The sequence below is a fragment of the Panthera leo genome, chromosome B3, assembly GCF_018350215.1.
Source record: "Panthera leo isolate Ple1 chromosome B3, P.leo_Ple1_pat1.1, whole genome shotgun sequence".
Classification (NCBI taxonomy): Eukaryota; Metazoa; Chordata; class Mammalia; order Carnivora; family Felidae; genus Panthera; species Panthera leo.
In genome coordinates this window covers 1,459,176-1,486,712 of record NC_056684.1, presented here as the reverse complement: position 1 = coordinate 1,486,712, position 27,537 = coordinate 1,459,176, and the positions used below count along the sequence as shown (strand labels likewise).

At 62.8% G+C, this 27,537-nt stretch overlaps 2 protein-coding genes across 5 annotated transcripts in view; one reads left to right on the top strand and one right to left on the bottom strand.

Moving 5' to 3' along the window:
- FAH (fumarylacetoacetate hydrolase) overlaps positions 1-27,537 on the bottom strand; it is a 37,023-nt gene that overhangs the window by 852 nt on the left and 8,634 nt on the right. Inside the window, exons 7-14 of one of the 4 annotated variants that reach the window (XM_042940818.1) lie at positions 27,465-27,517; positions 25,151-25,250; positions 24,346-24,476; positions 22,795-22,870; positions 20,867-20,913; positions 15,953-16,054; positions 15,694-15,811; positions 8,049-8,447 (exon numbers count right to left, since the gene is read on the bottom strand). In XM_042940818.1, coding sequence (XP_042796752.1) covers positions 8,434-8,447; positions 15,694-15,811; positions 15,953-16,054; positions 20,867-20,913; positions 22,795-22,870; positions 24,346-24,476; positions 25,151-25,250; positions 27,465-27,517 — 641 coding nt within the window. In that variant the 3' untranslated portion in view covers positions 8,049-8,433. Of the gene's footprint in view, positions 1-8,048; positions 8,448-8,475; positions 8,968-13,141; positions 13,346-15,693; positions 15,812-15,952; positions 16,055-20,866; positions 20,914-22,794; positions 22,871-24,345; positions 24,477-25,150; positions 25,251-27,464; positions 27,518-27,537 lie in introns of those variants that run through there. The other 3 variants (XM_042940817.1, XM_042940816.1, XM_042940815.1) reach the window with 3 other exon arrangements.
- On the top strand, positions 744-954 carry CTXND1 (cortexin domain containing 1). The gene has a single exon (XM_042940819.1). The coding sequence runs from the start codon at positions 751-753 to the stop codon at positions 952-954; it is 204 nt and encodes a 67-aa protein (XP_042796753.1). The 5' UTR covers positions 744-750.

The window sequence follows — 27,537 nt, the reverse complement described above, 5'->3', positions numbered from 1 at the left end:
GGAGAGGCCTGCGGAGGCCACGTGTGCGGGGACAGCAGCCCTGCCCTGGGGAGACCCCCTTCGTCAGAGCACGGCCCCCCGCCCCGGGGGCCAGGGACCACAGAGCGCATCCCCACCTGGGACACGGCCTGACCGCGCTGGCCTCGTCACCGCCCGCAGCAGGGAGGTGAAGGCGTGCGGGACGGTCATCTGACATTCCCCCGCAAGGCGGGTCCCTGTGATCGCCCAACCGGGTCTTCTGACGACCCCTGTGGCTTCCGCCCCTGTCCCTCAGTGGGGGGAGGGCGCAGACCCTCCGTGGGACCCCGTCCGGTGCAGGGGGGCCTGTGCGGTCCGTCCATACGTTCCGCTCGACATTCCGCTGCCAAACGGCTTCTGCTGCTGCAGCGAACTCACTCGTGACCTCGTTCCTGCACCGCTCTGAGCGCCCCGGGTCGGCGCCGGGCAGACCCAGAGGCGTCATGACATCGCCCTCCCCGGGGCCGGGCGGCGGGGACAAGTGCGGGAGCTCCGTCCTCGGTCACCTGTCCCCGCTGCCCGGGCGGCACGGGCCCCGCCACAGACCGCGGTCGCCCACGAGGTTGGCCTTTGGGTCCCGGGGAGGACGCGTGTGTCCTGGGCCCCTCACGCCCTCAGGAGGGGCCGGGCGGCGAGGGGTCGTTCCAGGGCCGTGACCCCCCTCCCCCCGCCCCGGCAGGCCGGACTGTGGCCCTGCCTCCCCACAGCCCTGGCTCCCCGCAGGCGTGGAAGATGGTACCTGTCGACCCCGGGCTGGAGGAGGAGCCCACGCCCGAGCCCGTCTTCGTGGACGTGGACAAAGGGCTGACCCTGGCCTGCTTCGTCCTCCTCTGCCTCTTCCTCGTGGTCATGATCATTCGCTGCGCCAAGGTCATCATGGACCCGTACAGCGCCATCCCCACGTCCACCTGGGAGGAGCAGCACCTGGATGACTGAGGCGCGGCCGGGGGACCCCGAGTCCCCCGGCCGCCCCGTGTCCCCCGGCCGCCCCGTGTCCCCTGGCCGCCCGAGTCCCCCGGCCGCCCCGTGTCCCCCGGCTGCCCCGTGTCCCTGGCCACCCCATGTCCCCCGGCTGTCCGCCCACAAGCCCGTGGAGTCGGGATATAGGCGGTTCGCTGCTCCCTCTGGAGCCCCAGAGGGAAGTGAGCGGGGTGCCAAGGGGGGCTCGAGGGTGGCCCAGCCTGGACGTGCCAACGGCACGGGCCCCGGAGGCCCGCGGAGGCCGTCCCTCGCGGGGACTCACTGTGGGACGACGGGGTGGCCCCCGTCCCTGGCTCCTGCGCACCTTCTGGGAGGGGATCCGGGGCAGACACGCACCATCACGCAACAGAGCCCTCGCTGTGGGGACACCGTCTGCCCTCAACATGCAAAGCAGCACTCGCGCCAGGCCCCTGACCCCGAGTCCGGCCCGGAGGCCGGTGGGTGTGCAGGTGGAGGCCGGCGTTCTCACAAGGCACAGGGCTGCTTCCGGGCAGTATTTTTTTTTTTTTTTTTAACTAAAACACAGAGGGGTCTATTTTTCCTGTCATAGATGAAATGTGCACCTTGGGAGCTTGGGAAAATACAGAAAAATAGAAGGAAAGGGGAAAATAACACCTATAATCCCACCTCCCCAAAGCCACCATTTTGATATATTTCTCCCAGGCTCTTTTTACACGTCTTTTTAAATAGCCCAATTCACACGTACGCACGACGTTGTGCCGCCTCCTCCCGTCCCATCAGCCCCCCCTCGGCCGTCACCCACATCTGTGACCACGGAGCCCGCAATGCTGGTCCCGAATCCTGGCCCCGTTCCTTCCTCGCTACAGGACCCCCAACAGCTCGGTCAGCCTCTCTGAGCCCCAATTCCCTCACCTGTGACACAAGGTTGTCATGAGGACGGAACGAAGGAGCCCTCCTTGACTCCCCCACCCCGGGGAGAAGCCAGGGGCCTGAGCCGGGAGCGCGGGCGCTCTGGGACCCCCTCCCCGCAGAGCCTGGAACCCTGGAAGCTCCTCAACCTCCCGGGGCCGCTTCCAAAGCCAAATCTCCCGGCCAGGACCCCTGGTCAAAGGGACACTCACAGCAACCTCTTCCAGCACCTGACCTCAAGGGATATGGTGTCTATCGATTTACACAACTGTCATTGTCATACGTTTAAGCACATACGGTATGCAGTTAGGCTGGACTGCCTGAAGCCCCTTCCTCCCAGGCATCTATGCCGTCCCTGCAAGGGGTGGCCGGCCACCCCCGAGGGACAGACCTGCACCTGTGGGGAAACCCAATGCTCCCTTCCCCTCACCGGCATCCCCGCTCCGGGCCCCCCTGCAACCCGGGCCACCTGGGCAACAGGTTTCCAAAGCACCGTCACCACCAGGTGACCCCGAAAATGAACAAGACCACGGCTGTTCAGGCACGTTCCGGGGCCTGTCCGGCTGTCCTCCCCCCACACACGCACGCACACGCTAGGTGGGACGCACAAAGGGACAGCTGGGAGAGGCGGCCAGCCCAGATGCGCCGGAGGCTCTGTCTGAGAGAAGGATCTAGAGCAAGGACCTTGTGCATTGCCCCAGGCCCAGCAGCAGCCTTCACTGTGCAGCCTCCCTCAGAGACACGCACTTCTGTCAAAAGCACATCGGCATGGATTTGCAGCGTGAATGAGCGCCGTCTCCCCGTCAGTTAATAGCAAGCCCCAGGAGCAAAGAAAGTTCTGGAAGGCCTTGGCTGGAGGTACTTCAGAATCCTCAGGAGTGACGATCAGGCGCCCTAGGGCCGTGCCACCCGAACTGTGGTGAGAGACAGAGTGCATCTCCAGAGGTGAGGAGCATGCTGGGAATCCAGAACCCGGGCCCCACCCCAGACCTGCGGGGCCAGCGTCCCTGGGGGGTGGCGCCCAGGAACCTGTGGGCGAGACCCGCTGAGTGCCGGCCGGGCACATGGGAGTTAGAGAAGCACGGCCCCCGGGGTCCCTGGCCCCACCTCCCTCTTTTCCACACTTAACATCTGTGGGTGTTTCCCACCGTCTCTCTGGACTGGTTTGTTGTTGTTGTTGTTTGGTTTTGGTGGCAAGAGGGAAGAATATTTCAGAAAAGATGAAAAATAAAAAACTCACGCCCCATCCAAGCCTCCCGTCAAACAGCGATTTTCACTGTGTATCCATACGCCCTCTTCTGACCCTTGCCCGAATGCAAGATATACTCCTTAGAAATGTCATCAGCTACATAATCTAAAACCCTACTCTCTCCTAACATTACCTCTGGAGCCCGCTGCCACGGCCTTCCCCGTTACCCTCTCGGTGGCCGTGGACGAGCCGTCTGGTGCACTGTCCACATTCCCATTAGGAAGTGCTTGGATCGCTTTCATTTTCCCTGTTCTGCATGTGCCAGGATACGCAGGTGACGAAGGCCGAGAGCTCGCTCAGGACAGCGGGGAATAAATGTTCGAACCACACCCCCTCCACCTAAGAAAGCCGTAGGCCAGGGACGCCTGTCTAAGCCTTTGGCCCCGTTAAGGGGAACTCCGGGCATCTGCCGCTACTCCCTGATGCTACGGGAGGAGGAGGGGGGTCTTCTGCAATCAGATCGTCTGAGCCAGTTCCTGGCTAGTTGAGGTGAGCTCTGGGGTTGTGGATGGAGAGAGAAACCGTCCCGCAAAAGAAATGAGCAGCGTTTTTGAAGACTGGAAGCTGGCAGAGAGGGAATGGAAGCAGAGAGAGAGAGGCATGTGGAGCTGGCCACAGCTCGAGGCTTAAGGGAAACTGGGACCAGACAGAAACTCCCCGCCGCACAGAACGGGAGAAGGGCTCTGCTACAATCCCTCCCCGTTACTCCAAACCCTCAGTAAAGTCTGACACACAACCCCTTTGGCGTGGTGTCTGGGGCCACCTGCATGGTGGGCGGTGCGACGGAGTGCAGGGGGGGTAACAAAAACGGGCAGAAGCAGGACACCAGGACGACAGTCAGCGGGGGAAACACGGCCCCTGAGGACGCACAGACGGGCCGACCTGAGCAACGGGCCACGAGCTTCACCAGCTCGCAGCATCAATTTCACCGTCTCTGTTGGGTCTTTTCCAACTAGTTGCTCGCGTCTACGTGGTTTCATTGAATCGAGAGACGCGGGTCTCCCTCGCCCAAACATCATCCCAGACCTCGAGGTCAACCCAACCTTAAAGGGGCCCGTCCTGCTTCCAACACCAGCCGGAGAGGACTGCCAAGCCGGTGTGGTTTCCCGCCCCGCGGTCTCGCCGCTGAGGACCGGTCCTGTGGACTGGTCCTGTGATGGGTGACACCCTGCGGGGCCCCCTGGCCCATGGCCCGGCCTGCGGACGGGTGCCCCAGCTGAGCTCCCTGGGCACACACAGGTCATCTGCATCCAGGGGGACACACGGCCTCGGCTCTGCCAGCCTTCCCCCTGCGTGTCACTCCTGGACGGTCACCAGCTAAGGCTCTCCCTCCCTCCCGCGGGGTTTCTGTCTGGGCCCTGAATCAGTCAGCGTCCCGGCAGGAAGCAGAGGGCACAGCCAAAGCGTTTATGCTTCGAGGGCTTAACGAAAGACTATTCAGAGGTCAGGCAGGGCTGAGGGAAGCGACACCGGATGGCAGAGCACCACACAGGCCACGGGGGGGAGCCGTGGCCAGCTTGGCCTGACGTGGCAAGGAGAAGGAATGTTCTCAGAACCCGGCAGGAGCCGTGGCCACAGGGAGACGGTTAAGACTTGTGCCCGAACTACAGCCCAGCAGGAAGAGCGTGGAGGGAAACGCATACCTTGACCTCGACACTCCCCCGTCCAGTCTCTCCTCTGGACCTTCCATCAGCCAAAAACAACAGAACCTGATGGTCTGGGAGCCCCGGGTGAAGCGGTTCGTGTCTGTTAGCGTTCTGGAGCGAACAAAACGTAACGAGTACAACCCACCCCTATTACATTCAGCATCCGTTCATGAACTCTGCTTGGATGGGGAAAAATTATATGCCCTCCACGTAGGGGGACGAAGGTCCATCTGCCGCCATATTGTCTGGGCGGGGGAGGGGCGATACCGACCTGGGCCCACTGCCCACCCGGACCGTACCCCCCTCTAGGTGAGTAAACGCAACGGTTCCTATAACGCACAGCTGCTACGGCCCTCCCCTCCGGGCCTGGGGCTTGAAGCGTGGTGTCATTTTCCAGCACCTTCTCCGCGACCCCTCACCTCCCGCGTTCCCTTGGCTCTCGGGAGTATTCTATCTGCTGGAATCTCCCAAACCTTCATCTGTGGAGGATCCAGACTCCTGGTGCCCGGTCTTCCTTGGGCCGCCAGCTTCTACAGGCCCACAGGGAACGTGAAGGGGTCTGAAGGCCTCACGTGGAGGCGTGTTTGGAAGCTCGGAGCACGCTAGGGCAACACCGCCCGACCCTGGTCTCGGGACAGAGAACGTCAGTGTCGCCGGGGAGTCTGTTAGGATCCGAGTTCACGCCCCCACCTCAGACCTGCAGAAGTGGGGGGCACGGGACGGGGGTCCCCAGGGAGCCGCTTGCCCCGGCTGTGTGGAGGGAACCCCGCTTCCCACGGCTCCTGGGATGGGACCCCCCGGCGGCACGGTGAGCCCCTTCTCTGCCCCCGCGTTCAACACGAGGCAGCCCGAATGACCACAGGAGGATCTCGGTTTCTAGCCTGACAGACCCACACCCGTGTACCCCTGGGGGACGCACTTCCTCTCCCTCGCGAAGAGTTGTGTTTTTATTTTTTTAATGTTTATTTATTTTTGAGAGAGAGAGAGAGTGAGCAGGGAGGGGCAGAGAGAGAGGGAGACCCAGAATCGGAAGCAGGCTCCAGGCTCCGAGCTGTCAGCACAGAGCCCGACGCGGGGCTCGAACCCACAGACCGTGAGATCATGACCTGAGCCGAAGTCGGACGTTTAACTGACTGAGCCACCCAGGCACCCCAGCCTCCCAAAGAATTTTCAAAGCCACCGGGTCCAAGGAGACAAGGGTGAGAAGCAGAAATTCTGTACGTGGGTCGTTAGGTTTAATAGTGGGAAGATTCACTTCTGTCTCCATCCCTTGGCTCCGGGACCTTCCAGGCAGGGGAGACGGTGCCCCTGTCTGCCCCAGACACCCCCGAACCATCGGGTCTCCTGCCGTGCTGGGTCCTCAAGGCACCACCGCCCGGCCCCTCCCAGTCCGCGGAACCCAGCATCAGTGAAGTCCGGGGGGCTCCTGCCTTCAGGCTCCTTTGTCCGCAGTATTGCAGGGACACTCCAGGCACCCCCTCGCGTACTCCCAGCATTCACCGAGGGCGGCTTAATTTCAGGACTATTTGCAGAAGCGTAGACGAGTTTAAGAGAACCAGCAGGGATGGTGAGTCAGCCAGGACTGGGGACAGTGAGAAGCTGTTGTCACCGCTTGCCTGGGGAGGGACAGTGGCCCCCGAATCCAGCAAGGGCGGTGGCCACGCTCTCTTTGGGAGCCGTGAGCCACGGTGGAGGGACACAGGGGGACACAGGCCCCCAACACCATGGCCCAGAAGGGAGGGGGTGCAGAGAACAAATACCCCCGACCGCTTTCTCCCTCTGCACTTTCTCCTCTGCCGCCCCCCGCCAGCCAGGAGCCGCAGGACAGGAGCCTGGGTGATGTCATCCACAGGGGTGGCCTCCCGGGACGAGACAGGGCAGGGAAGGCTGGAGAGGAGGACGGGGCGGAAACCGCATCGGGCCCTCGGGGTTGTCCCTGCAGCAGACCTCAGGCACGGCCCCGCTCGTGCACCAAAACCAGCTTTCTGACTTCGAGAGTTCGGGAAAGGGGCCGGGAGCAGCAGTCCTCGATGCCCCCTGGGCTGCTTCTGTGCGGTGGTCCACTCCCCCCCCCCCGCCCCCGCCCGGCTGCCCCGGACACAGGGGCCTTGCCTCGTCCTGGGAATCCCCTCCTCCAGGAAAAGGAGCGTCTTCTGGTCTGACACACAGTCAAGGGGGTCCACAGAGCTGACAGCCCTTCGGCCTGACCACACACACGGAAGCAGCCGGCCGGCACCCCCCTTGTCATGCTCGATAAGCCCCCCAGCCCCCGCACAGCCCTGAGCCCACGAGGTGCGGAGAGGTGGGGCTTCACCCCAGAAGCAGACGGGGACTCGGAACAGTGACCCCAGGCCGAGAGGCTGGACACCCAGGAGGCGGGAGCTGGAACAGACGTCCTGCGAGCACATCCTTCCTCCTCGCGGATCGCCAGGTGAGGCGCTGCTAGGACCCAGAAGACCTTGGAGCCGGGCTCCCAGACGTGACAACGCCCCCCACACTTGTGAGCAGCTCCCGTGTGACAGCGGTTTGGACGCAGGAGTAAGGCACAGCCCCGCCCGGAGAAGCCCCCTGCCCCGGGTCAAGGCCAGAGTTCCAACCGCTGCGCCGTGATTCCCCCGGAGGCTCGAAGTTCCGGAGCCGGGTCTCAGCTCCGCCGCCCAGCTGGAGGTGCGAGAGGGACGCGTGTCTTCGTTTACACAGAAAATACCAGAGACGACGTGGGGCCCAGAGAGGGGGGCGAGGGGGCCCTTCCTTGGGACTCGTGCTTCGGGGGCCAGCGTATTACAAACGGCCACGCACAGATCCCCGTAAGGGGTCACGGGGGCCCCTCTGTCCCCGGAGAGTCTGCCTGGTGTCACCCAACCTGCACCCTCGGTGCCCCTCCCGTGAGACACGCCGGCGGGCTTCAGGGAGGCGGCGCCCAGGACGGAAGCAACTGGTTCTTGCCCCAACTGGGGGCATTTTGCCGTTGTACCAAGTATCTATTTTCTTGCTCTCTTTCCGATTTGTGCTTCTGGAAACCCTCACAAATTAGCCTGGTATTCACGACAGCTGCACGTGGCAGTGAGGGCACATTTCACAGTATTACCTGATTCCTATCAATCGATCTCTACACAGATCTCTTCCTAACAGATGACGAGCGATACGAATTATTTACTTTGGCAGCGAGGGGGAGGGTGAACACCAGGACTGCAAAGGGTGTTACTTTTATGAGACGTACGTGAAAGGATTTAACTCTTTTTTTAAACAAATTTAAACATTTCAGCTTGATTTAAATAGTTTTGATATGAAGCGTTAACATTCTTCAGGTACAATTTACGTCGTGCCTTTCATTTTAGTGGAAAGTTTCAATATTATCAAAGAAAACTAACGCAGAAAACGCACAGAGGATAACTTTAGTTTTGCAATTTTTAACCTTAAGGGTTTGGGTGAAAATATTTGCCTTTTGTATGTTCTGAGTACAAGTCGGTTTACTTTTTTAATCACGGAGATTCGTCTGTCAATAAAGCCCACGTTGTGCGAAAAGCCTGGCTATGACAAAATAGTGATTCCAAGGAAATGAAGGCAATAAACCTTAAAACTTTCTTGGAAAACGTTTGTGAAACAAGTCATGTATCTGTAGGTCTTCAGGGGTGATCCGAAACGGCCAACACTGTTCAGGTACAGCGATCAAACTGTTGTGTCTGATGCAAAGAAAAGACTGGTGGTCAGCAGAGGGGAGGGGGTGGGGTGAGACAGGGGATCGCGACGACCGGGTGGCGTATGGGATTCGAATCCCTGTACCGTACGTCCGAATGCAACAGGTCACTGGGTATTAATTAATTAAACTTCAGTTGAAAAAAAAGGAAGATAAATTAGTTTGCTATGTTGCCCCTTTTCAACCCTCAAACGCCGTAGATAGCTTTGAAATTTTGTCTCATCCTTATCAAAGCATGTCAAGGTAGGAGAAGAGAATGTGTTTTATTTCAACGTCGAGCTTGAGCTTTGAAACGTCGAGGCAGAAGGGAGCCTCCACGGGTCCCTGGCTTCAGGGGGTGGATCTGTGAATACAACAGAATCCCGTCGCTCGTGGTCTCCCGGGATCCATTCATCTGTTCGGCAAATGTAGGCGAAGTGCCTGCCACGTGCTGGCGGGTCAGTGCTAGGTGCTGGAGAACCTTCCAGCAGCAACAGCCAACAACTCTGCCCTCGGGAGCCCCACATCTAGAGAAGGAAGACGTGGCTCGGATCGTCACAGACAGCAGCGGTCTGTTGATCTCTGGGGTCAAGTCCTCGGTGGCCGCAGACATGTTCCGTCCCCATCCCCCTGTCCCCCCAGGAAAGGACCCACTGCCCAGCCTCTGGGTGTGCTCTCGGCACAGCGTTATTAGTCTGTGCGACCACGAAAAACAAACGCGTTGCCAGGAAGCCTCCACTCTGCCCTCTCCCGTTCGTCAGGGGCATCTGGGAGTCCTTTCTGCCTCTCCCTCAGGCCGGGGGCACTGCTGAGGGGAGGGACAGAGAGGGACACATACAGGACACAGATGCACACTTTGGAAGGCAATCCCCCCATGGGAATTTTTCCTGAGGTCCTTAGAAAGTATATGCCCCCCGGGGCGCCTGGAGGGGCTCAGTCGGATGAGCCAGGTCGTGATCTCAACGTCCACCCAGGTCACGATCTCACGGTTCGTGGGTTCGAGGCTGTGCTGACAGCGTGGAGCCCGCTTGGGATTCTCTGTCTCCCTCTCTCTCTCTGCCCCTCCCCCATTTGTTCTCTCTCAAAATAAGTAAATAAACCTGAAAAAAAAATTTTAATATGCCTCCAAATTAAAGAAAGAAAGAAAATGAAAATAGAACCTCTTTTGAGATCCATTCTGCGCGAGGGACTGTTGCGGGAGTTTTTACCACAATACCCGGGACCGGCTGTCCCGCCGCTTTGTCCCCGCACAAAACGAGCCGCTGGCAAAAGTTTATTAGAACAGATGAGACCGGGAGAGTGGTAGGAAAGCCCTGTGTACAGACGGGGGACAGTCGGGAGTGAACGCCTGAGGACTCTAGGCGGGGGTCCTCGCCGCAGAAGGTCCTGGTCTCTCCTCCCCTCTCCCCTCCCCCTCGCGCCTTCCCAGGTCCCACCCTTACTGGGGGCACAACTCTAGGCGCTGGGTGCTCTGCTCCGCTGGGTAAGGGGTGGTCTGAGGCCACACTGAGGCCTTCGGTCACATTCCTGGGGGAAACCTGAGGGGGTAGGTAAGGTCTGGCACATTGTTAAGAGAAACCTTCTCCCGAGGGGGGCGGCTGTGGCCGGGCACTCCCAGCATTGTTCCAGAACGGGTGTTCCCCCCCACCAGGGACCTCAGGCCCTAATCCTCCTCTCTCGGCCTATTTTGTCTTATCTTTTCCAGTTGTAGAATCTTGGGAGAAACAATCCTCACCATACTTAAAGCCCTAAAGCTCCCTTGTCCCCAAGGAGAGGACAGCCGGAGGCCAGCCTCACCCGGCCCGCTCTAGCTGTGCAGCAGCACTCAAAGCTGGACCAGTGTCAGGGAGAGGGTGCAGGGCAGGGGCGGGGGGCGCTGGAGGCAAAGGGGCTCTCCTCCCTCCCCGCCCTGCGCAGGAGCGACAGGGGCTCCACCGGGCCCAGGGCAGTGGGGTGCCCCCGAGTCCAGCCGGCACCCCCAGTGTGACCATCCCGCCAGAAACCCCTCTGGCCTTGGCCCTCCTGCTCAGGGCGCGTCTCAAACGGATTCTACCCTGGGTCGCAGAACTCGTGGCTCATCCGTGTACCCTCGCCAGGGGCCGCGAGGGACAGGAAGCAGGAACGAAAGAGGCGGAACCGGGAGCGGTTTGCCTCGGGGCGCAAAGACCACTGGTTCCCTTGTCCCCTGGGCTGCCCGAGGCACTTCCGGACCCAGGAGAGCAGCCAGGCCCAAGGAGCAGTCCTTGCTGGACGGGGTCCCGGATGGACCCGTGTTGAGACCCGCCGCTCTGGCTGCACGGATCCCGGCCGGCCCCACCGGCCCCGCGTCTAGGCTCCCTGATGCTCCGGTCCCGCAGATTTCCACGGCACCGCCTGCCCCCGGGGCACTTCAAGCGAGGCGCGAGACCCGTGTGACTTCAACGAGACCCGTGTGACTTCAACGGCTGGGATCAGCATTCTCTGGCGCCAGCGGGGCCAAATGGACCGATAATGATTCAAACGACTTCCGTCCGCCAGCCGGAGACCTCCGGGGGCCCCGACGTGCGCACCAGCTGTTCTGCTATGTAGACGCGAGGCCTTCAAGGAAAAGACGGTCACGCGTGCAGACTGGAGCCAGGAGACGGAACTAAAGGAGCGATCTCAAAACCCAGCTGGAGAGCGGGGATCTCGGGGGAGCGACAGACACGGACGTGGTCCTGGGGCACCGGCCCCCAGGAGCGGAGGAAACCCCCCAGGAAGGGGCTGGCCTTCCAAACTCAGAGGGTATTTGGATCAGTCTTGTCTGGAGGGTAGGGGTCTGGGTGGTCTGCGGCCGTCTGCGCTGCACAGGATCTTCGGCCGAAACCGGCCGAGACTGGAGACCGTGGCAAGAGTCGCCTGGGCAAGAGCAGGTCAGCCTCAGAGCGCAAAGCCTCTGCCCAGCCTGCGGGCTGCAGGCTACTGGCGGCGCCCCCCCCCCCCCCCGCCGGTATCCCTGCTCCCCTCCTTCTTTAGCAACTGAACCCTGGCTTGAACTGGAGAAACCATGAACGCAGCTAAAAGGGGACATCCCCAGACTTCCCTGCGGTGAGGTATGGTCTTGTCACCAGGTTCCCGCCAACGGTGTGGTGCTGCGCGCCCGGGACGGCCGCGTGAGCGACACAGCTCAGCCGGAAGGGGGGCTGCTTCCATCCCCCGCCCCCCCGCCCCAGCCTCCACCTCTTCATCTTCTTTTTCTGTGCACCTGGAACTCGGGCGTGCTGGCTGGAGCTCCAGCAGCCTGTGGCACCGTGAGGATGAAAAACACGTGTGGGGACGAGCAACGTGGGCCCTCGGTGTCGCTGTGGCGTTGCCTTCCGAACGCCACGGTTCCGGGCCCTGGAATGTTCCCGGAAATGAGAAGCATGCTTCATCCCCGGGGATTTGTACTGGCCGGTCCCTCTGCCTGGAGCATTCCCTTTCCAGACCTCCGACCGGCTTGCTCCCTCACTGCCTCCGGCCATCTGGCAGAAGAGCACTTAGAACCCAAGACACTAAGGCCTTCTCTGAGCCCCTGTTTATAGCATCCACGCCCCCCAGTGCTCCAGAGGACTTACACTCTCCTGCACACTGGGGGTCTTCTCCTTGCCCCTTCACTTATTGTCTGCCCCCCACTGGAATGTGAACATCACAAGAGCAGAGGTTTGGGTTATTCTGTGCTGTGTCTTATGTGCCCAGAACGGTGCTTGACACAGAGAAGATACTTGATGAAGACAGAATGAATGAATGAATGAATGAATGAATGAATGAATGGCATGATCTGACAGACAGGCTCTGGCATGAGATCCGTCCGGCTCAAGAAAAGTCACCGTGGGCTCAAGGAACCAGGCTGGGACTGGGGCTGCATGTTTGTCGTGGGCAGGGCGGAGGACATGGGGCGGGGCTCCCTCTCCGGATCCTTATGGGTCTTGTGGGCCAACGAGGGAAGGAAAGCTAGCCCCCTGGCCCCTTTTCTGCCCTGGCATCTGTTCAGTTCAGGTGTGTGGGCCCACAACTTGGGGGGTCTGCCCAAGGTTCGCCATGTGCTGAGACAGCCACGGAGCCCGTGAACCAAGTCTGCTCCTCACGTGCCCCCATGAGGCAGCCCCCCAAGAAATACTGGATGTGTGGGGTGCTATGATGATTTTACGTGTCCACTTGGCCGGGCCATGGTACCCGCAGGTTTGGGCCAACGTTAGTCTAGAGGCTGCTGTGGAGGCATGTTTTAGATGAGGTGAACATTTAAGCGGGTGGACTTTGAGTAAACCAGACCACCTTCCATCATAATGTGGGTGGGCCTCATCTCATCAGGTGAAGGCCTTAGGAGAAAAAGGCCTGCTCTCCCCAGAAGGAGAGGGAATTCTGCAGCAGACCACCTTCGAGCTCACACTGTAGCTGTTCCCTGGGCCTCCAGCCTCCGGCCCACCCTGCAGATTCTGGACTTGCCGGCCTGCACAATCACGAGTAATTCCTTAAAATGCATTTCTCTACATACATCACATCCTACCGTCTCTGTTTCTCGGAGGACTCTAATGCAGGTGCCGCTGTTTCCACACCAGCGAGCGCGGGGAGGGCCGGGGTGTCTCATAGGAACGGTAACCGATGAGCCTCGCTGGTCAACCGCGGAGACCGTGAGGTGGGACACACCCTGACTTGTGGGTCCAATCAAGGGCACGAGTGGAGGTCACACGGACGGCACGGGGCTTCGAGCGTGGACACCGAGCACGACGGCTTTATTTACCACTGAACAAGGAGCCAGGCCCGCGGCCGCGGACGGCGGGGATCCCCGGGCAGGGGCGGTGAGCTCACGTCCGGGATGCGCAGAGCCTCACGCGGGCAGGAGAGCGGGCAGCACTTTCCCGGCACACTGGCCAAAGCCGACGCGGTACCCGTCCCCCTGGCAGTGCCCTGGGGTGGAGGAGGACAGGGTCAGGCGCGCAGCTGGGCCCTCGGCAGCACGACAAACACGACGGGCAACGAAGAGCGACCCTCCCGGAGCTGAGCCGAGCCGCGGGGGCGCGGACACGGAACGGTAGGTGCACCTGCCGCCAGGGACCCTCCGGAGCACCGGACCCGCGGCTTTGCTGACGGGCGCGCTCCGCCCCCAAGCGCGTTTGGGGTCAAACCGCACGTCTGCTGACGGAGTGCCTGGCCGCTCCGTGGCCAGGGGCCCCCCAGAACCCAGCTTCCTCATCTGCGAAGCAGATCGCGGGACAGTACCCACGGCGGGGGCTGCCACGGGCTGCCACACCTGACACACGGGACCCGCGAACGCCCAGCGGGTGCCAGCTGCTGTGGCGGTTGCGAGCGAGGGACGGGGGCCGCACGCTCGGCCTCTGAGCGCGGCCCCTCTCTTGGGGTCGTGAGGGTTGGACGCACTATCTGGGTGAGGCCCCCGGCGCGATGCTCCGTAGGTGGGAGCTCCGGGCCCTCGATGCCCCGAAACAACGGCGAGGGTCTGCTCAGCGGAAGGGCCTGTGCGGACCGGACTCAGCAGGGAGGACACGGGAGCAGAGAGGAGGGGGCATCTGGGCTGGGATCTGATGGGTGGATAGGAGTTCACCGGGACACTGAGGGAACGGGAGGCACCCAGGCCCGGGCGGGAGACGAGTGTGGCGCACTTGTTCCGGAAGCTGCCGGGGGAGGGGGCGGGGGGCTGAGAGCCCCGACGAGCCGTGTTCTGAGGCCACTGAGGGGACACGGACCAGCTTCCAGCCAGACAGTGACACGTTACCGCTGTCTTGAAGGGAGCCCAGCGTGGCTCTGGAGGACATGGACGGACACACAGACGCGTCGGCGTGAGGCCTCGGGCCCCAGGGCCCCGAGACTGGATCGCACCCCCGGGACCCCAGGCCGCGTGGAGGCCAGAGGAGCTGAAGAGGGCTGCGCCAGGCGGTGGTGACCGTGACCCCCTGCCGGGGTTGGCCCGTGACCCTGGCTCACACAAAGACACCACCAGATCCCCCCCCCGCTGCAGACGGGCCCCAAATCAGGGGCCCCACCTGCTACCCGACGGGGAGAGGGGACGAGACGCCGGCAGCCAGGGGAGAGCACGGAAGCAGCATTTGTAGAGGGCCCTCCTCCCGGTGGGGACCCTGCCCTCCGCCCCCCAACTCGACACGGGTGCTCCGTTCGTCACCGGGGCCCCGCCACCCCCACTAACGCACCACCTGCTACCCGAACAAGGGTCCACGACGAGCCATCCTGGGGCGTGAGGCTGGCCGCTCCCTCCCCATTTACTGTTGGCACAGCAGGTGGCCAAGATGGGGTTCTCTCTACCCCAGCGGGAGTGACATCCGGGGACAGATGTCACTCGTTATGAAGGGCTGTCCGGTGTAGGACGCTCAGCGGCATCCCCGGCCACCACCCAGGGACAACTAAGACGGTGACTGTCCCCTGAGGGGCGAAGCTGGCCCGGTTGAGCCCACCGGTCCGGGGGAGGGCAGGAGCCACACCCAGACGAGCGGGGACCCCAGGGTCTTCCCGAGCCCCCAGGTGCTGCTGCTGGGTCCAGAGGAAAGCTAGGCACAGGTGCATCCACGCAGGGATGGAGGGACCCGAGAGGTCAGGGCACGTCACTGAGCCCTGGACAGGGGGGAAAGCCAGCGCCCCCACCTCCAACTGTGGACACAGAAGGTGACAGCGTAACTCCTTCTCTGGAACCCGGGTCCCAGCATGCCGACCTCACCGGCCCTTCCCTGGAAACCACCTTCGGGCTACTCTCCACCCCACCCCACCCACAGAATGGGAAGCTGCCCCCTGCCCAGCACGCTGCACCTGCCAGCCCGCCCAGGCACACAGCCTCACCCTGCAGAGGAGCAAGCCCGGGGACACAGGAGCAGCCCCAGGCAGTGAGCTGGACCCGACACCAGGGGTATCTCTGCCACTGGAGCTTCAGGGGCTCCCACCCATCTCACACCCTGAACCAAAGCAGAGGAAATGACCCAGGGAAGCGAGGGGGGTGGGGGGGCGGCTTGCACCATGCAGAGGTGAGGGTGGTGACCTTCCCATCCCAGGGCAGTCACCGCATTCCAGAGCGTCCCCCCTGTGGAGACTGCGGTTTAAAGTCCTGGGTAGCCAAGGCCAAGGCCGGTGGAGGCGGGAGGTCAGAACACGCAGACGCGGGCCCGGGGACGCCAGAGTGGGGACGAGGGAGGACAGATGGCTCTTCGGCCGGCCTGGAGCGCCACACGCTCACAACGGGGCACACGGACAAGAGAAGTCGGACGGAGCCCTCGAGGCCTGGCCGCCCTCACCTGTTATGATGACTTCATCCCCGTCCAGCAGAAACTTCCTGGTCTGTCCGTTCCCCAGGTCGATGGCCTTCGTTCCCCTCCAGGACAGCTCCAACAAGGAGCCAAAGCTTTCGGGCTCCTTCACAGCAGGAAAGGGAAGACAGCCTCGCATGTGGTGAGCGTGTCGGCTGCAGGGTGGACGCCTAACAGAGCCTACGAGCCCCTGCCTCGTGGGACCGCCCGGCCACAGGGGCAGGCCCGAAGGTCCTCGGAGACTCACCGGCCCGCTGATGGTTCCAGAAGCCAAGAGGTCCCCCGGCCGAAGGTTGCAGCCATTGACAGAGTGGTGGGTCAGCTGCTGGAGCATCGTCCAGTACATGTACTGAGGGTGGGGACACAGGGGGACAGGAAAGGTGGCTCACCCCAGCCTCCGGCCGGCAGCCCACAGCCACTCAAGGCAGACAGCCTCCCTAGGTGTTCTCCCGGTGCCCCGAATGGCTGGCAGCAGCATAAGCTGTCCTCCCGGAGCCACCCAGGCCCCCCCACCCCAGCTGAGCCACCCAGGCTGCCCCCCCACCCCAGCTGAGCCACCTAGGTTTCCCCCCCCCCACCCCAGCTGAGCCACCCAGGGTCCCCCACCCCAGCTGAGCCACCCAGGTTTCCCCCCCACTCCAGCTGAGCCACCCAGGGCCCCCCCACCCCAGCTGAGCCACCCAGGTTTCCCCCCCCACCCCAGCCGAGCCACCCAGGTTTCCCCCTCCACCCCAGCCGAGCCACCCAGGTTTCCCCCAGGGTCCCCCACCCCAGCTGAGCCACCCAGGCTGCCCCCCCACCCCAGCTGAGCCACCCAGGTTCCCCCCCCCCACCCCAGCTGAGCCACCCAGGGTCCCCCACCCCAGCTGAGCCACCCAGGTTTCCCCCAGGGTCCCCCACCCCAGCTGAGCCACCCAGGTTTCCCCCCCAACCCCAGCTGAGCCACCCAGGTTGCCCCCCCACCCCAGCTGAGCCACCGAGGTTTCCCCCTCCACCCCAGCTGAGCCACCCAGGGTCCCCCCACCCCAGCTGAGCCACCCAGGTTTCCCCCCCACCCCAGCTGAGCCACCCAGGTTTCCCCCCCCACCCCAGCTGAGCCACCGAGGTTTCCCCCTCCACCCCAGCTGAGCCACCCAGGGTCCCCCCACCCCAGCTGAGCCACCCAGGCTGCCCCCCCACCCCAGCTGAGCCACCCAGGTTCCCCCCCCCCACCCCAGCTGAGCCACCCAGGGTCCCCCACGCCAGCTGAGCCACCCAGGTTTCCCCCAGGGTCCCCCACCCCAGCTGAGCCACCCAGGCTGCCCCCCCACCCCAGCTGAGCCACCCAGGTTCCCCCCCCCACCCCAGCTGAGCCACCCAGGGTCCCCCACCCCAGCTGAGCCACCCAGGTTTCCCCCAGGGTCCCCCACCCCAGCTGAGCCACCCAGGTTTCCCCCCCCACCCCAGCTGAGCCACCCAGGTTTCCCCCCCAACCCCAGCTGAGCCACCCAGGTTGCCCCCCCACCCCAGCTGAGCCACCGAGGTTTCCCCCTCCACCCCAGCTGAGCCACCCAGGGTCCCCCCACCCCAGCTGAGCCACCCAGGTTTCCCCCCCACCCCAGCTGAGCCACCCAGGTTTCCCCCCCCACCCCAGCTGAGCCACCGAGGTTTCCCCCTCCACCCCAGCTGAGCCACCCAGGGTCCCCCCACCCCAGCTGAGCCACCCAGGCTGCCCCCCCACCCCAGCTGAGCCACCCAGGTTCCCCCCCCCCACCCCAGCTGAGCCACCCAGGGTCCCCCACGCCAGCTGAGCCACCCAGGTTTCCCCCAGGGTCCCCCACCCCAGCTGAGCCACCCAGGCTGCCCCCCCACCCCAGCTGAGCCACCCAGGTTCCCCCCCCCACCCCAGCTGAGCCACCCAGGGTCCCCCACCCCAGCTGAGCCACCCAGGTTTCCCCCAGGGTCCCCCACCCCAGCTGAGCCACCCAGGTTTCCCCCCCCACCCCAGCTGAGCCACCCAGGTTGCCCCCCCACCCCAGCTGAGCCACCGAGGTTTCCCCCTCCACCCCAGCTGAGCCACCCAGGGTCCCCCCACCCCAGCTGAGCCACCCAGGTTTCCCCCCCACCCCAGCTGAGCCACCCAGGTTTCCCCCCCCACCCCAGCTGAGCCACCGAGGTTTCCCCCTCCACCCCAGCTGAGCCACCCAGGGTCCCCCCACCCCAGCTGAGCCACCCAGGCTGCCCCCCCACCCCAGCTGAGCCACCCAGGTTCCCCCCCCCCACCCCAGCTGAGCCACCCAGGGTCCCCCACGCCAGCTGAGCCACCCAGGTTTCCCCCAGGGTCCCCCACCCCAGCTGAGCCACCCAGGTTTCCCCCCCCACCCCAGCTGAGCCACCCAGGTTGCCCCCCACCCCAGCTGAGCCACCGAGGTTTCCCCCTCCACCCCAGCTGAGCCACCCAGGGTCCCCCCACCCCAGCTGAGCCACCCAGGTTTCCCCCCCACCCCAGCTGAGCCACCCAGGTTTCCCCCCCACCCCAGCTGAGCCACCCAGGTTTCCCCCCCACCCCAGCTGAGCCACCCAGGTTTCCCCCCCACCCCAGCTGAGCCACCCAGGTTTCCCCCCCACCCCAGCTGAGCCACCCAGGTTTCCCCCCCACCCCAGCTGAGCCACCCAGGTTTCCCCCCCACCCCAGCTGAGCCACCCAGGTTTCCCCCCCCACCCCAGCTGAGCCACCCAGGTTTCCCCCCCACCCCAGCTGAGCCACCCAGGTTTCCCCCCCACCCCAGCTGAGCCACCCAGGGTCCCCCCCACCCCAGCTGAGCCACCCAGGGTCCCCCCCACCCCAGCTGAGCCACCCAGGTTTCCCCCCACCCCAGCTGAGCCACCCAGGTTTCCCCCCACCCCAGCTCAGCCACCCAGGTTTCCCCCCACCCCAGCTCAGCCACCCAGGTTGCCCCCCCACCCCAGCTGAGCCACCCAGGGCCCCTCCACCCCAGCTGAGCACTGGCTACAGCTTTGGCTCCTCTGCTCCTTCACACGTCCCCAAGAAGGCAGACCTTCTCCCCACTCACACCCTCAGTCTGCAACCTGCTCGTCTGTCCTCAATTACACACTGCCCTGCAAATACCCCTGAGTCCTGAGTTGGCAGGGTTTAGGACCTCATCACAGCAGAGGCTTCTCGTGAGCAGGCCTTGCTTGCACTGCCCCCCACCTCCCCGCCCCCCTGGGCCCCGAAGCAGACATGGGCAATGGAGCAGAATGATTCGAACAGGATGTCAGGGAGAGCCCGGGAACAAAGGAGCACCGGGGTGGGGGGGCTCCGCTGGGGACGGGGGGGACGGGGGGAACCACGTGGCCACCAAGGTGCTCAGACGCAGTGCAAGTCCACAGCTTCTCAGACCTGACACTCCTGGCGAAGGAAAACTTAGAAGTGGGCTCGAACCCAGGAGTCCCCCCAAGAAGGCCCCCTGATCTTTTCTCAGCCTAAGGCGCCCATGACAATGTCCAATTCAAAAGGACACTAGAGCAGACGGGAATACGTTGATTCAGATGTGCAAGTGTTCAGCAAACACCAGAAAAGGTGCCCAGCCACACTACCCATCAGGGAGATGCAAACTGACCCCTGCACCCTCACTGACTACAGGAAAAGGCACACGGCAGCGCCTGTCGGCCAGCGGGGAGCGGCCGAGCAGCCAAAATGCTTACCTGCTGCTAGCGTGAGCAGGGACTGGCACAAGCGCTCTGGGGAACTGTCTCGAAGAGCTTCTAGGCTGAGTGTACAGATACACGTGCTCTGTGACCCAGGAAGTGTTTTTCTGGATACACACCCAACTGAAAAGTGCCCGTGTGTGCACCAAGAGATGTGGCCTAGAATGTTCACCGTAGCTCTGTACTAGCCCCGAACAGAAACAACCCACACGTCCTGCGGGCCAGAATGTTCTAGAATGTTCGCAGTAGCTCTGTACTGGCCCCGAACGGAAACAACCCACACGTCCCGCGAACCAGAATGTTCTAGAATGTTCGTACTAGCTCTGTCCTGGCCCCAAACGGAAACAACCCACACGTCCCGCGGACCAGAATGTTCTAGAATGTTCGCACTAGCTCTGTCCTGGCCCCGAACGGAAACAACCCACACGTCCTGTGGATCAGAATGTTCTAGAATGTTCGCAGTAGCTCTGTCCTGGCCCTGAACGGAAACAACCCACACGTCCTGCGGATCAGAATGTTCTAGAATGTTCACCGTAGCTCTTTACTAGCCCCGAACAGAAACAACCCACACGTCCCACGAACCAGAATGTTCTAGAATGTTCGCAGTAGCTCTGTACTGGCCCCGAACGGAAACAACCCACACGTCCCGTGGACCAGAATGCTCTAGAATGTTCGCAGTAGCTCTGTACTGGCCCCAAAAGAAAACAACCCACACGTCCCGCGGACCAGAATGTTCTAGAATGTTCACAGTAGCTCTGTACTGGCCCCGAACGGAAACAACCCACACGTCTGTCAAGAGTAGAACATTTTACGAAATGAGATAACGAACCACCACTTAAACAACCAGACACCTGCCACGTTAGAGAAGCCTGAGAGAGGAGAACACACATTGTATGATTCCGTTTCTATAAAAAACAGACCAACTTGACGTACGGCAACAGAAGTCAGAAGAGAGATCACCCTGGTGGGGGTAGGGGGGTGGCGACGATGTGACAGGAGGGGACAGCAGGGGGCAGCTGAGACGCTGCCATTCCGGTCTGGGTGCAGGCGCACGGGGATGCTGACTTGGTGAAGCTAACTGAGCTGTGCACTTAGAGTCTGCATTTTCCTCCCTGTGTGTTGGGCTTCAATTAGAAGTTTACTTGAAAAGAAGAAAAAAAAAAAGTGACTTGGATCCATCCGTCCCCGGCAGGACCGAAGAAGCCAGAGGCTAGACCCTCGAGGGAACATCTGCCGTCCCCCGAGAATATCACTGGTCCCATCTATGCAGGCATCTGGTGGGGGGTGGTCTCTGCGGCCTCTTTAGAGACAGGCCCACGCACTGCGCCACGACCGCATCCCAGGACGGACGCAATCCTCCTGTTCCTGCCGGCAGGACGGCCCTCTTTCCCGAAGGTCCAGGAAGCAGCACCCCCGTCGCCCCCCCCCCCCCCCCCCCCCCCCCCCCCCCCCCCCCGGTTTCAAGGCTTACCTTAAAGTTGGACCTGCATATGGTGGCTGCCTGGCTCATTCCTTCTCCTGTTGGAAACAAGTAGCACTGACGGAGGGCCCTCGCTCCATTAATTGGGGGGGGGGGGGGGATGTGTAACTGGGAGGGGGGCATTTGTAAGGTAGATTGTTCTGTGGCCTACGCCTGCCATTGTCGGCCACGATTTCACCACAGAGCCGGGGAAGCAGTGAGCTGGCGGCCATCAGAGCCACGACACCCGCACAGATGCCATCAGCCGGAGGCGGTGCACGTGTTGAAACCTGTGTGCCACGCCCCTGGGGCCCTGTGGACAGCGGGGCCGTCTGTCCCCGGCGGACTCCTCCAGGGACGGGCAGGGTGCTGCTCGACGACCTACTTCTCCAGCAGTTATTAAACACCTCCTGCATGCAAGGCGCCGGGCTTTGCTGCTCGGTTCCTCGATGGGGTTTGCAACGAGAAGCTCTTTACTCCGTCCGAGGCCCGGGCCCTGGCTTCCCGCCCGCGGCTACACACAGCAGGTCAGGGCCCCCACGCCCGCTCCCGCCCACACGCGTCCCGCAGATCCCGACAGGGACCGTCACGACGGCACCTTCGGGACTGCAGGGGGGAGGGGGCCTGGGAAACCATCCCTGTGCTCAATCCTCCCCTTCTAGGTCTTTCTACATCTCCCGACACCGCCTTCTTGATAACCCCGTCCCCTCCCCCAACCGGGCTCTCCCCTGGATGTTTCTGGACAGATGAAGGGAAGACAGAAACGGGCCCCAGAGAGGGTCCGTGGGTAGGAGACTAGCCCGGGACCGACAGCCCTGGGTTTTCCTCTCAGCCTTGCCATCAGCCCCTAAGTGCCTTTCCTCTCTGAGCCTCAGTTTCCTCTCTGAGCCTCAGTTTCCCAAAGTCTACCACGGAAGAGCGGGACTGGCTGGTGCGGTTTTGCAGTGGATGCTACGGCAGCCATGAGCCCTTCCTACAACTCCTCCCTCTGGGGAGTGTCCTGCTCCTGTGGGTGACAGTGCCGTCCCCTCCTGCAGGACACAGCCTGCTGCCGGGAAGCACCTCTATCAGGGCTGACGCTGGAGCTGGCCGGACAGCAGGGCCCGGCGCGCGTACATAGGTTTAGAGGAGGAGAGCGATCCAGGAAGGGCGCGGCCAGGGGTCTGTGTTGGTCCCTGGGCAAACCCTCCCCTTGGGGGCCTCCAAGGTCCCCCATCAGGAATGGAGGTGACACCGGCCTCTTCCTTGGTACCGGCTCTGTTCTAAACCTTTGCACGACGCCACGTCCTTTACCCTTGCGACCACGCGGTCCAGTCAATGCCATCACTGTCCCATTTTACGGATGACAGACCGAGGCCCAGACGGGTTCAGCCCCTTGCCCAGAGTCCTACAGCTAAGCGGTGTGGAGTGGACCCCAGCCACGGTCTGCAGGGCCAGGCTCTTTACACTCATGCTCTACTGGCCTTCGGAGCTGAGCCGTAGAGCCACCGGGGGTTGTGGGCCGTGGTCCCCGGGCCGTCTGCGAGGCTCTCGGGGCTGACCCGGGGTAGGGTGCAGGGGACAGGGTGTGTGGCCTCAGGGAGCAGAGCCAGGCTTCCCGACAGGCACGAGGGAAGGGTCACCAGTGGTGTGTGAGTGGAGGCTGGGGTGACCCTGGCTGGGGTGGGGGGGCGGTGCTGGAGAGGGGATTCAGACAGCGGAGGCAGGTCCCAGACCCCGTGCTTTCTGGCCCTAACAGTCGAGAGCTCAGCAATACGTCACCAATGTCCTATGGGCCCAGTGTGGCATGCTTTGCGTGCGAGGTGTCCCTTCCCCCTTTCCTTTGCAAGACCCCCATGGGGCTCTAAGGCTGCAGTGGGAGACACCCTCTCACCAGCCACCCTCTGCCCCCCGGAGTCCAGGAGCCCACCTGGACACAGTCTCTGAGCGCACGACAGTACCTTTCAGGGTGACAGACAGGTTGATGTCGAACGCGTAGGGCCGGTCGTGGCGGAGATACGGCAGGGGCTTGGGGTCCTGTGAGGGCAGAGCAGAGCACAGAGGGCTGCTGGTTGAGGGGCCGCGCTGGCCCAGGCGGGGCCCCCAGCAGACCAGCTCCCCAGGCACAAGGGGTCTGACGTAGGACTGTCCCTGGACGGCAGGGACACTGGTGGTCACATGTGCCGGGCTCTGGGAAACGCAGCCGAGGGGGGAACATCCGCAGGTCAAAGGTGCAGGGGTCAGATCAGGGATGCCCCAGAAAGCCAGGGAGTGGAGCAGGGGGTGGGGGTGTGTGCGGGGGCCAGAGATGGGGAACAAGACAAGGCCAGCGGGGGAGGCTGGGGCAGCAGCGGCCGAGAGGGGCGCCCCGTCGGTGCAGGACGCCGGTGGAGGCCGCCGAGGGCCAGGCCACGAGTCCGCACATCAGCCCAGCATGGTGTTTTCCTGAAGTGCGACACACGAGATAATCTGGGATGATTTTAATGGTATGTGTTTTTTTTTTTTTTATGATGAGCTTGGTGGCTGGTGACACCAGTAGGACATAGAGAAAAAAAACAAAAATCTAAAACAAAAACACTACCCCTGTCTTGTCTAAATACATTTGAGTTTAAAAAGGGGAGCTGCTTTACAGGAAAACATCCAAGAAACAGCAGGCGGGAGTAGCCAGAGTTATGAAGACCCTGCAAAGGTGTTTGCGCAGGGGGAGCCCGAGATCTCACGTGACTGGGAGGCACGGGAGGGGTGTGGCCTGGCGGGCAGTCAGGGGGTCCCGCCAGGGAAGGGGGCAGGCGTCGGGGGCTCACCCAGGTGGGGAGAGCCAGTCTCAGAGAGGAAAAATGACGGATGGGGCGAATCCCCATCGCGAGGAATCTGCTCACGGGGAAGACCCCAAGCTTGCTTTTAGCACAGCAGACCCCCACAGTGAGCGTGGGGGGTGGGGGGTGGGGGACAGGGTGGGTGCAAGAGCCCCAGCAGGGGGAGGCCGGGGGTCAGTGATGGGGGAACGGCAAAGGGCCGTGTGCACCTGAGCATCGCAGGCCTTGGGGAGACATGGGAGTCGGTGGGGGGAGAGCCCTGGGTAAGAGTAGGGGCCGCTGGAGAGGTCACAGGGCGTTCCTGCGGGCTGCTGGCGGAGGTGGGGTGGGGGCCTGCGAAGTGAGCCCCCCCTGTTGCCGGGCTCCAGGCTGCATCCCATCAGGGGGGCTCCAGGGGGCGCCGTCCCACAGAACAGAACTCTGCGACCCGGGGAGTTGTGCGAGGTGGTGGCCCCGGCCAGGACCCCTTCTTCTGCCAGCTGGCCGGTCCCCCCGCCCCAGAGGATTCTGAAGGCCACACAAGAACCGTGTGGGGCGCAGGGAAAGCACAGGCAGAAGGAGCGGTGCGCGGTCTGCCTGAGGTCCCACGCGGGCAGGCTGGGGGCACAGAGCTTCCCTCGGGGTCTCGATGCCAGGTGCGCCCGTGGCCTCGGGTGGAGGGGCCTGGCTCTGGAGCCGCTGCAGAGATGAGCTCACCTGCTCCGGGTTGGGCACGGCAAAGGGCAGGAGGGCGTCCATGGGCACCACCCACGGAGAGATGGTCGTGCCGAAACTCTTCCCCAGGAACGGCCCAAGGGGGACGTACTCCCACTTCTGGATGTCTCGAGCTGCGAGAGAAGGGCCGAGCCGGGCTCACAGAGGCTGCCGGGGCCTCACGGTGAGCTTCCCTCCTCCGCGGTGCACGGGCCCCAGCCAGGCTGCCCACGGCCGGGGACAGCAGCATTCGGTGCCCAGGTCACTGTGCCGAGTCACAGCAAGAGGCAGGCTGACCCCAGGGCAGGTGGACCGTCCCCCCACCCCGAAGGGGCTAGAAACTCGTCATCCACGTGGGAGGCAGACGCTTCTGGGGTCTCTGGCACACAGCCCAGGGGCTGAGAGCGGCTGGATGCTGGGCTGCTTCGGTTCAAAATCTCAGCCCGACCTCCTCGCCCGCGGCACGGGAATAACCGTGTCACCAGCACCCTGCAGGGATTCGGCACGGGGCCCGGCCCATAAGTGCTCACAAGGGTTAGCCAAGAGGTCAGCCTTGTTCCTACTGAACTCACAAGAAAACGATCGGAGGGGGGAGGTACCTGCCCAAGGGCTCAGAGCTGAAAAGTCTGCATGGAACCCAGGCCACACACCCCCCACCCCCCCCCCGCCCCCGACCTGCACCAGACCCGGGAACCATCAGGCCCGGTGACCGCCTCCCTGACATCTAGTCTTCACCCAGGGCGGAGTGCTCCCCAGAGCAGAGTGCTCGCAGGGGGCCCGGCCTCGGGACGCCCACCCCCGTGATTACCGCTCCAGTCGTTCATGAGGACCATCCCGAAAATGTGCTCGTGGGCCCTGGAGATGGGGATCGGCTCTCCCAAGCTGTTCCCGGGGCCTACGAAGAAAGCCTGCCAAGAAAGAAGGCGGTTAGCATCGGCCCCCTGCTGCCCCTCACTTGCCTGGAGGCAAAGGTCAGGTATTTCCACAAACCCACCCGTGCTGGAACAGAGACAGAGGCCTCCGGGCCCGCCCTGCCCCCCCCCCTCAGCACCCCTGCACACACCCCACGTGCTGCGATCTGACAGCTGTGTGAGGCTGCGGAAGAGACACTTCTAGGTGGGCACTCATGTCAAGAAAAGCCCAAAACCTGCCTCCATAATGCAGCCAAGGAGAGAGCCAGATGGGGTACCCCCACCCAGGCCCCGCCCACCAGAGAACAGCATCACCAAGAACGTGTGCAGGAACCAGCTGGATACCGAGACGGGGGAACAGCCGTCAAAAGCACACGGAATCAGCTACGCCATTCGTAAAACCTGAGCCACGGCTTTATTTGTTCTGTGTGTCTAAACGTTGCAACGTCTTTTATCAAGATTTAGGAAAAAAAAAAAAAAAAAACCAAGGGCACCAATTTGTATAGAACCTGATCCCCATCGAGTGGAGGAAATCTGTGCCCCGCCCCCCCCCCCCCCCCCCCCCCCCGACCGTCTTTCCACACACTGGTTCCTTTCCTCTCGTCCGCCTGGGGTCTACCCCCACACGGGGCCCATCTGCCTGCAGGGGGCCCTGTGCCGGTGCCTCAGGCCGGCAGACCCCCTCTTGGGGTCCACGTGGCGCCCCCTTGCAGGAGGCAGAGGGCTGGCTGGGAAGGCCTTGCTGGGACTGGGGGCTCTTTGCAAGCGGACACACATTCCTTCCTGTGGACGGAACCCCAAGAAATCGCAGAGCAGGACTAGAGAGATGGGGGGCTCCAGCCTGCCCCCACCTTACCAGGGGGCCCCCAACCCTTTCTCCTCCACCCGCCATGAGGAGACACTCAGCCCTCCCAGAGGCCTCACCTAAAACCACCATGGGGAGCCCCCGCCATCTGCCCGTGCACCCCCATCACGGGGGGGGGGGGGGGTGGGGGGAAGGGGGGCGGGGCCTGGCTCCACGACCCGCTGGCCTAACACACTGCCCTGCAGCCAGAGTCCTCCTCCAGCCTGGCATCTCCTGCCTGTCCCCTCACCTCGGGGACTTCCGAGTTCCTCATCCCTGTCACCCGGGGTCAACGTCCGTGTCCTGGGGGTGATGCTGTGGGATGGCCGCGCGGGGGACAGCGGGTGCAGGGGGTCGGGGTCTCCCTGTATAACGGCTCACAACCGCACGTCACTCTACAATTACCTCAAGATAAAGAGTTTAAGGTAAAAAAAAACGTGCAGCCCTGAAGTCACCCCAGTTCTGAGATCACACGGGCCCGGGCACAACCTCAGGGGAGCTGAGAGGTGTAGTTGATTCCTGCTACGCATAGGGTTTATATTCTTTTTGTATTAATTTCTGTTTTAGATTTGTTTACTTATTGAGAGAGAGAGAGAGAGAGAGAGAGAGAGAGAAAGCAGGGGAGAGGCAGAGAGGGGGAGAGAGCATCCCAAGCAGGCCCCACACAGTCAGCACAGGGTCCGCTGCGGGGCTCGATCTCCCCACCCGAGAGATCACGACCTGGGCCGAAGCCGAGTCTGATGCTCGGCGGCCTGAGCCTCCAGGTGCCCCGTGCAGTGATCACACCCGCGAAGTCCACACTCACACTGCGTGAGCAGGTGCAGACCCACCGCTCCCGTGGAAAATGCCGGGCCTCCGGTCGCACTCACGGCAACCGGTCCGTATCTCACCTCGCCTTGCGTGTGTTTCTGTGTGAGGTCACCCCGTCGAACGTCTCCCGCTGACTCACTAACACGAGCGCTGAGCGCCCGCACATGCTGTCTCTGTGCTCACTGACGCGAGCACTGCACCCGAGGGGGGTTTTAAACAGCGAAAGCACCCCAAAAAAGCACAAAGATGCAAAACAGCGTGGCCTTACGTGGTGAGAACGCCACCCGCATACAGCAGGAGCTGGGCAGAAGGCAGAGCATGGCCCCGTCCAGCCCCCGCAGGGAACACACCATGGGGCCTCGAACTCCTTCCCGCTCCGCGTGGGTCCCAAGTGACCCCTGTGGGCCCCGTGAGTACTGGTCTGGAAGTTACCGGTTCGCTTTTAGAAAGTAGGAGAGTTCGCAGACACAGAGCTTGTGGAGGGTGGAGGGCCCTCCCCGGGAGCACTCCCGCCCCAACGCCGGGCACAGGCCGCGCCCGGGAAGCACCCCGCTCACCATCTCCAGCTCCATATCCAGGAGCTTGCAGGGGCCAAAGACGGGGGGCTTAGCTGCAAGACACCAGAAGAGA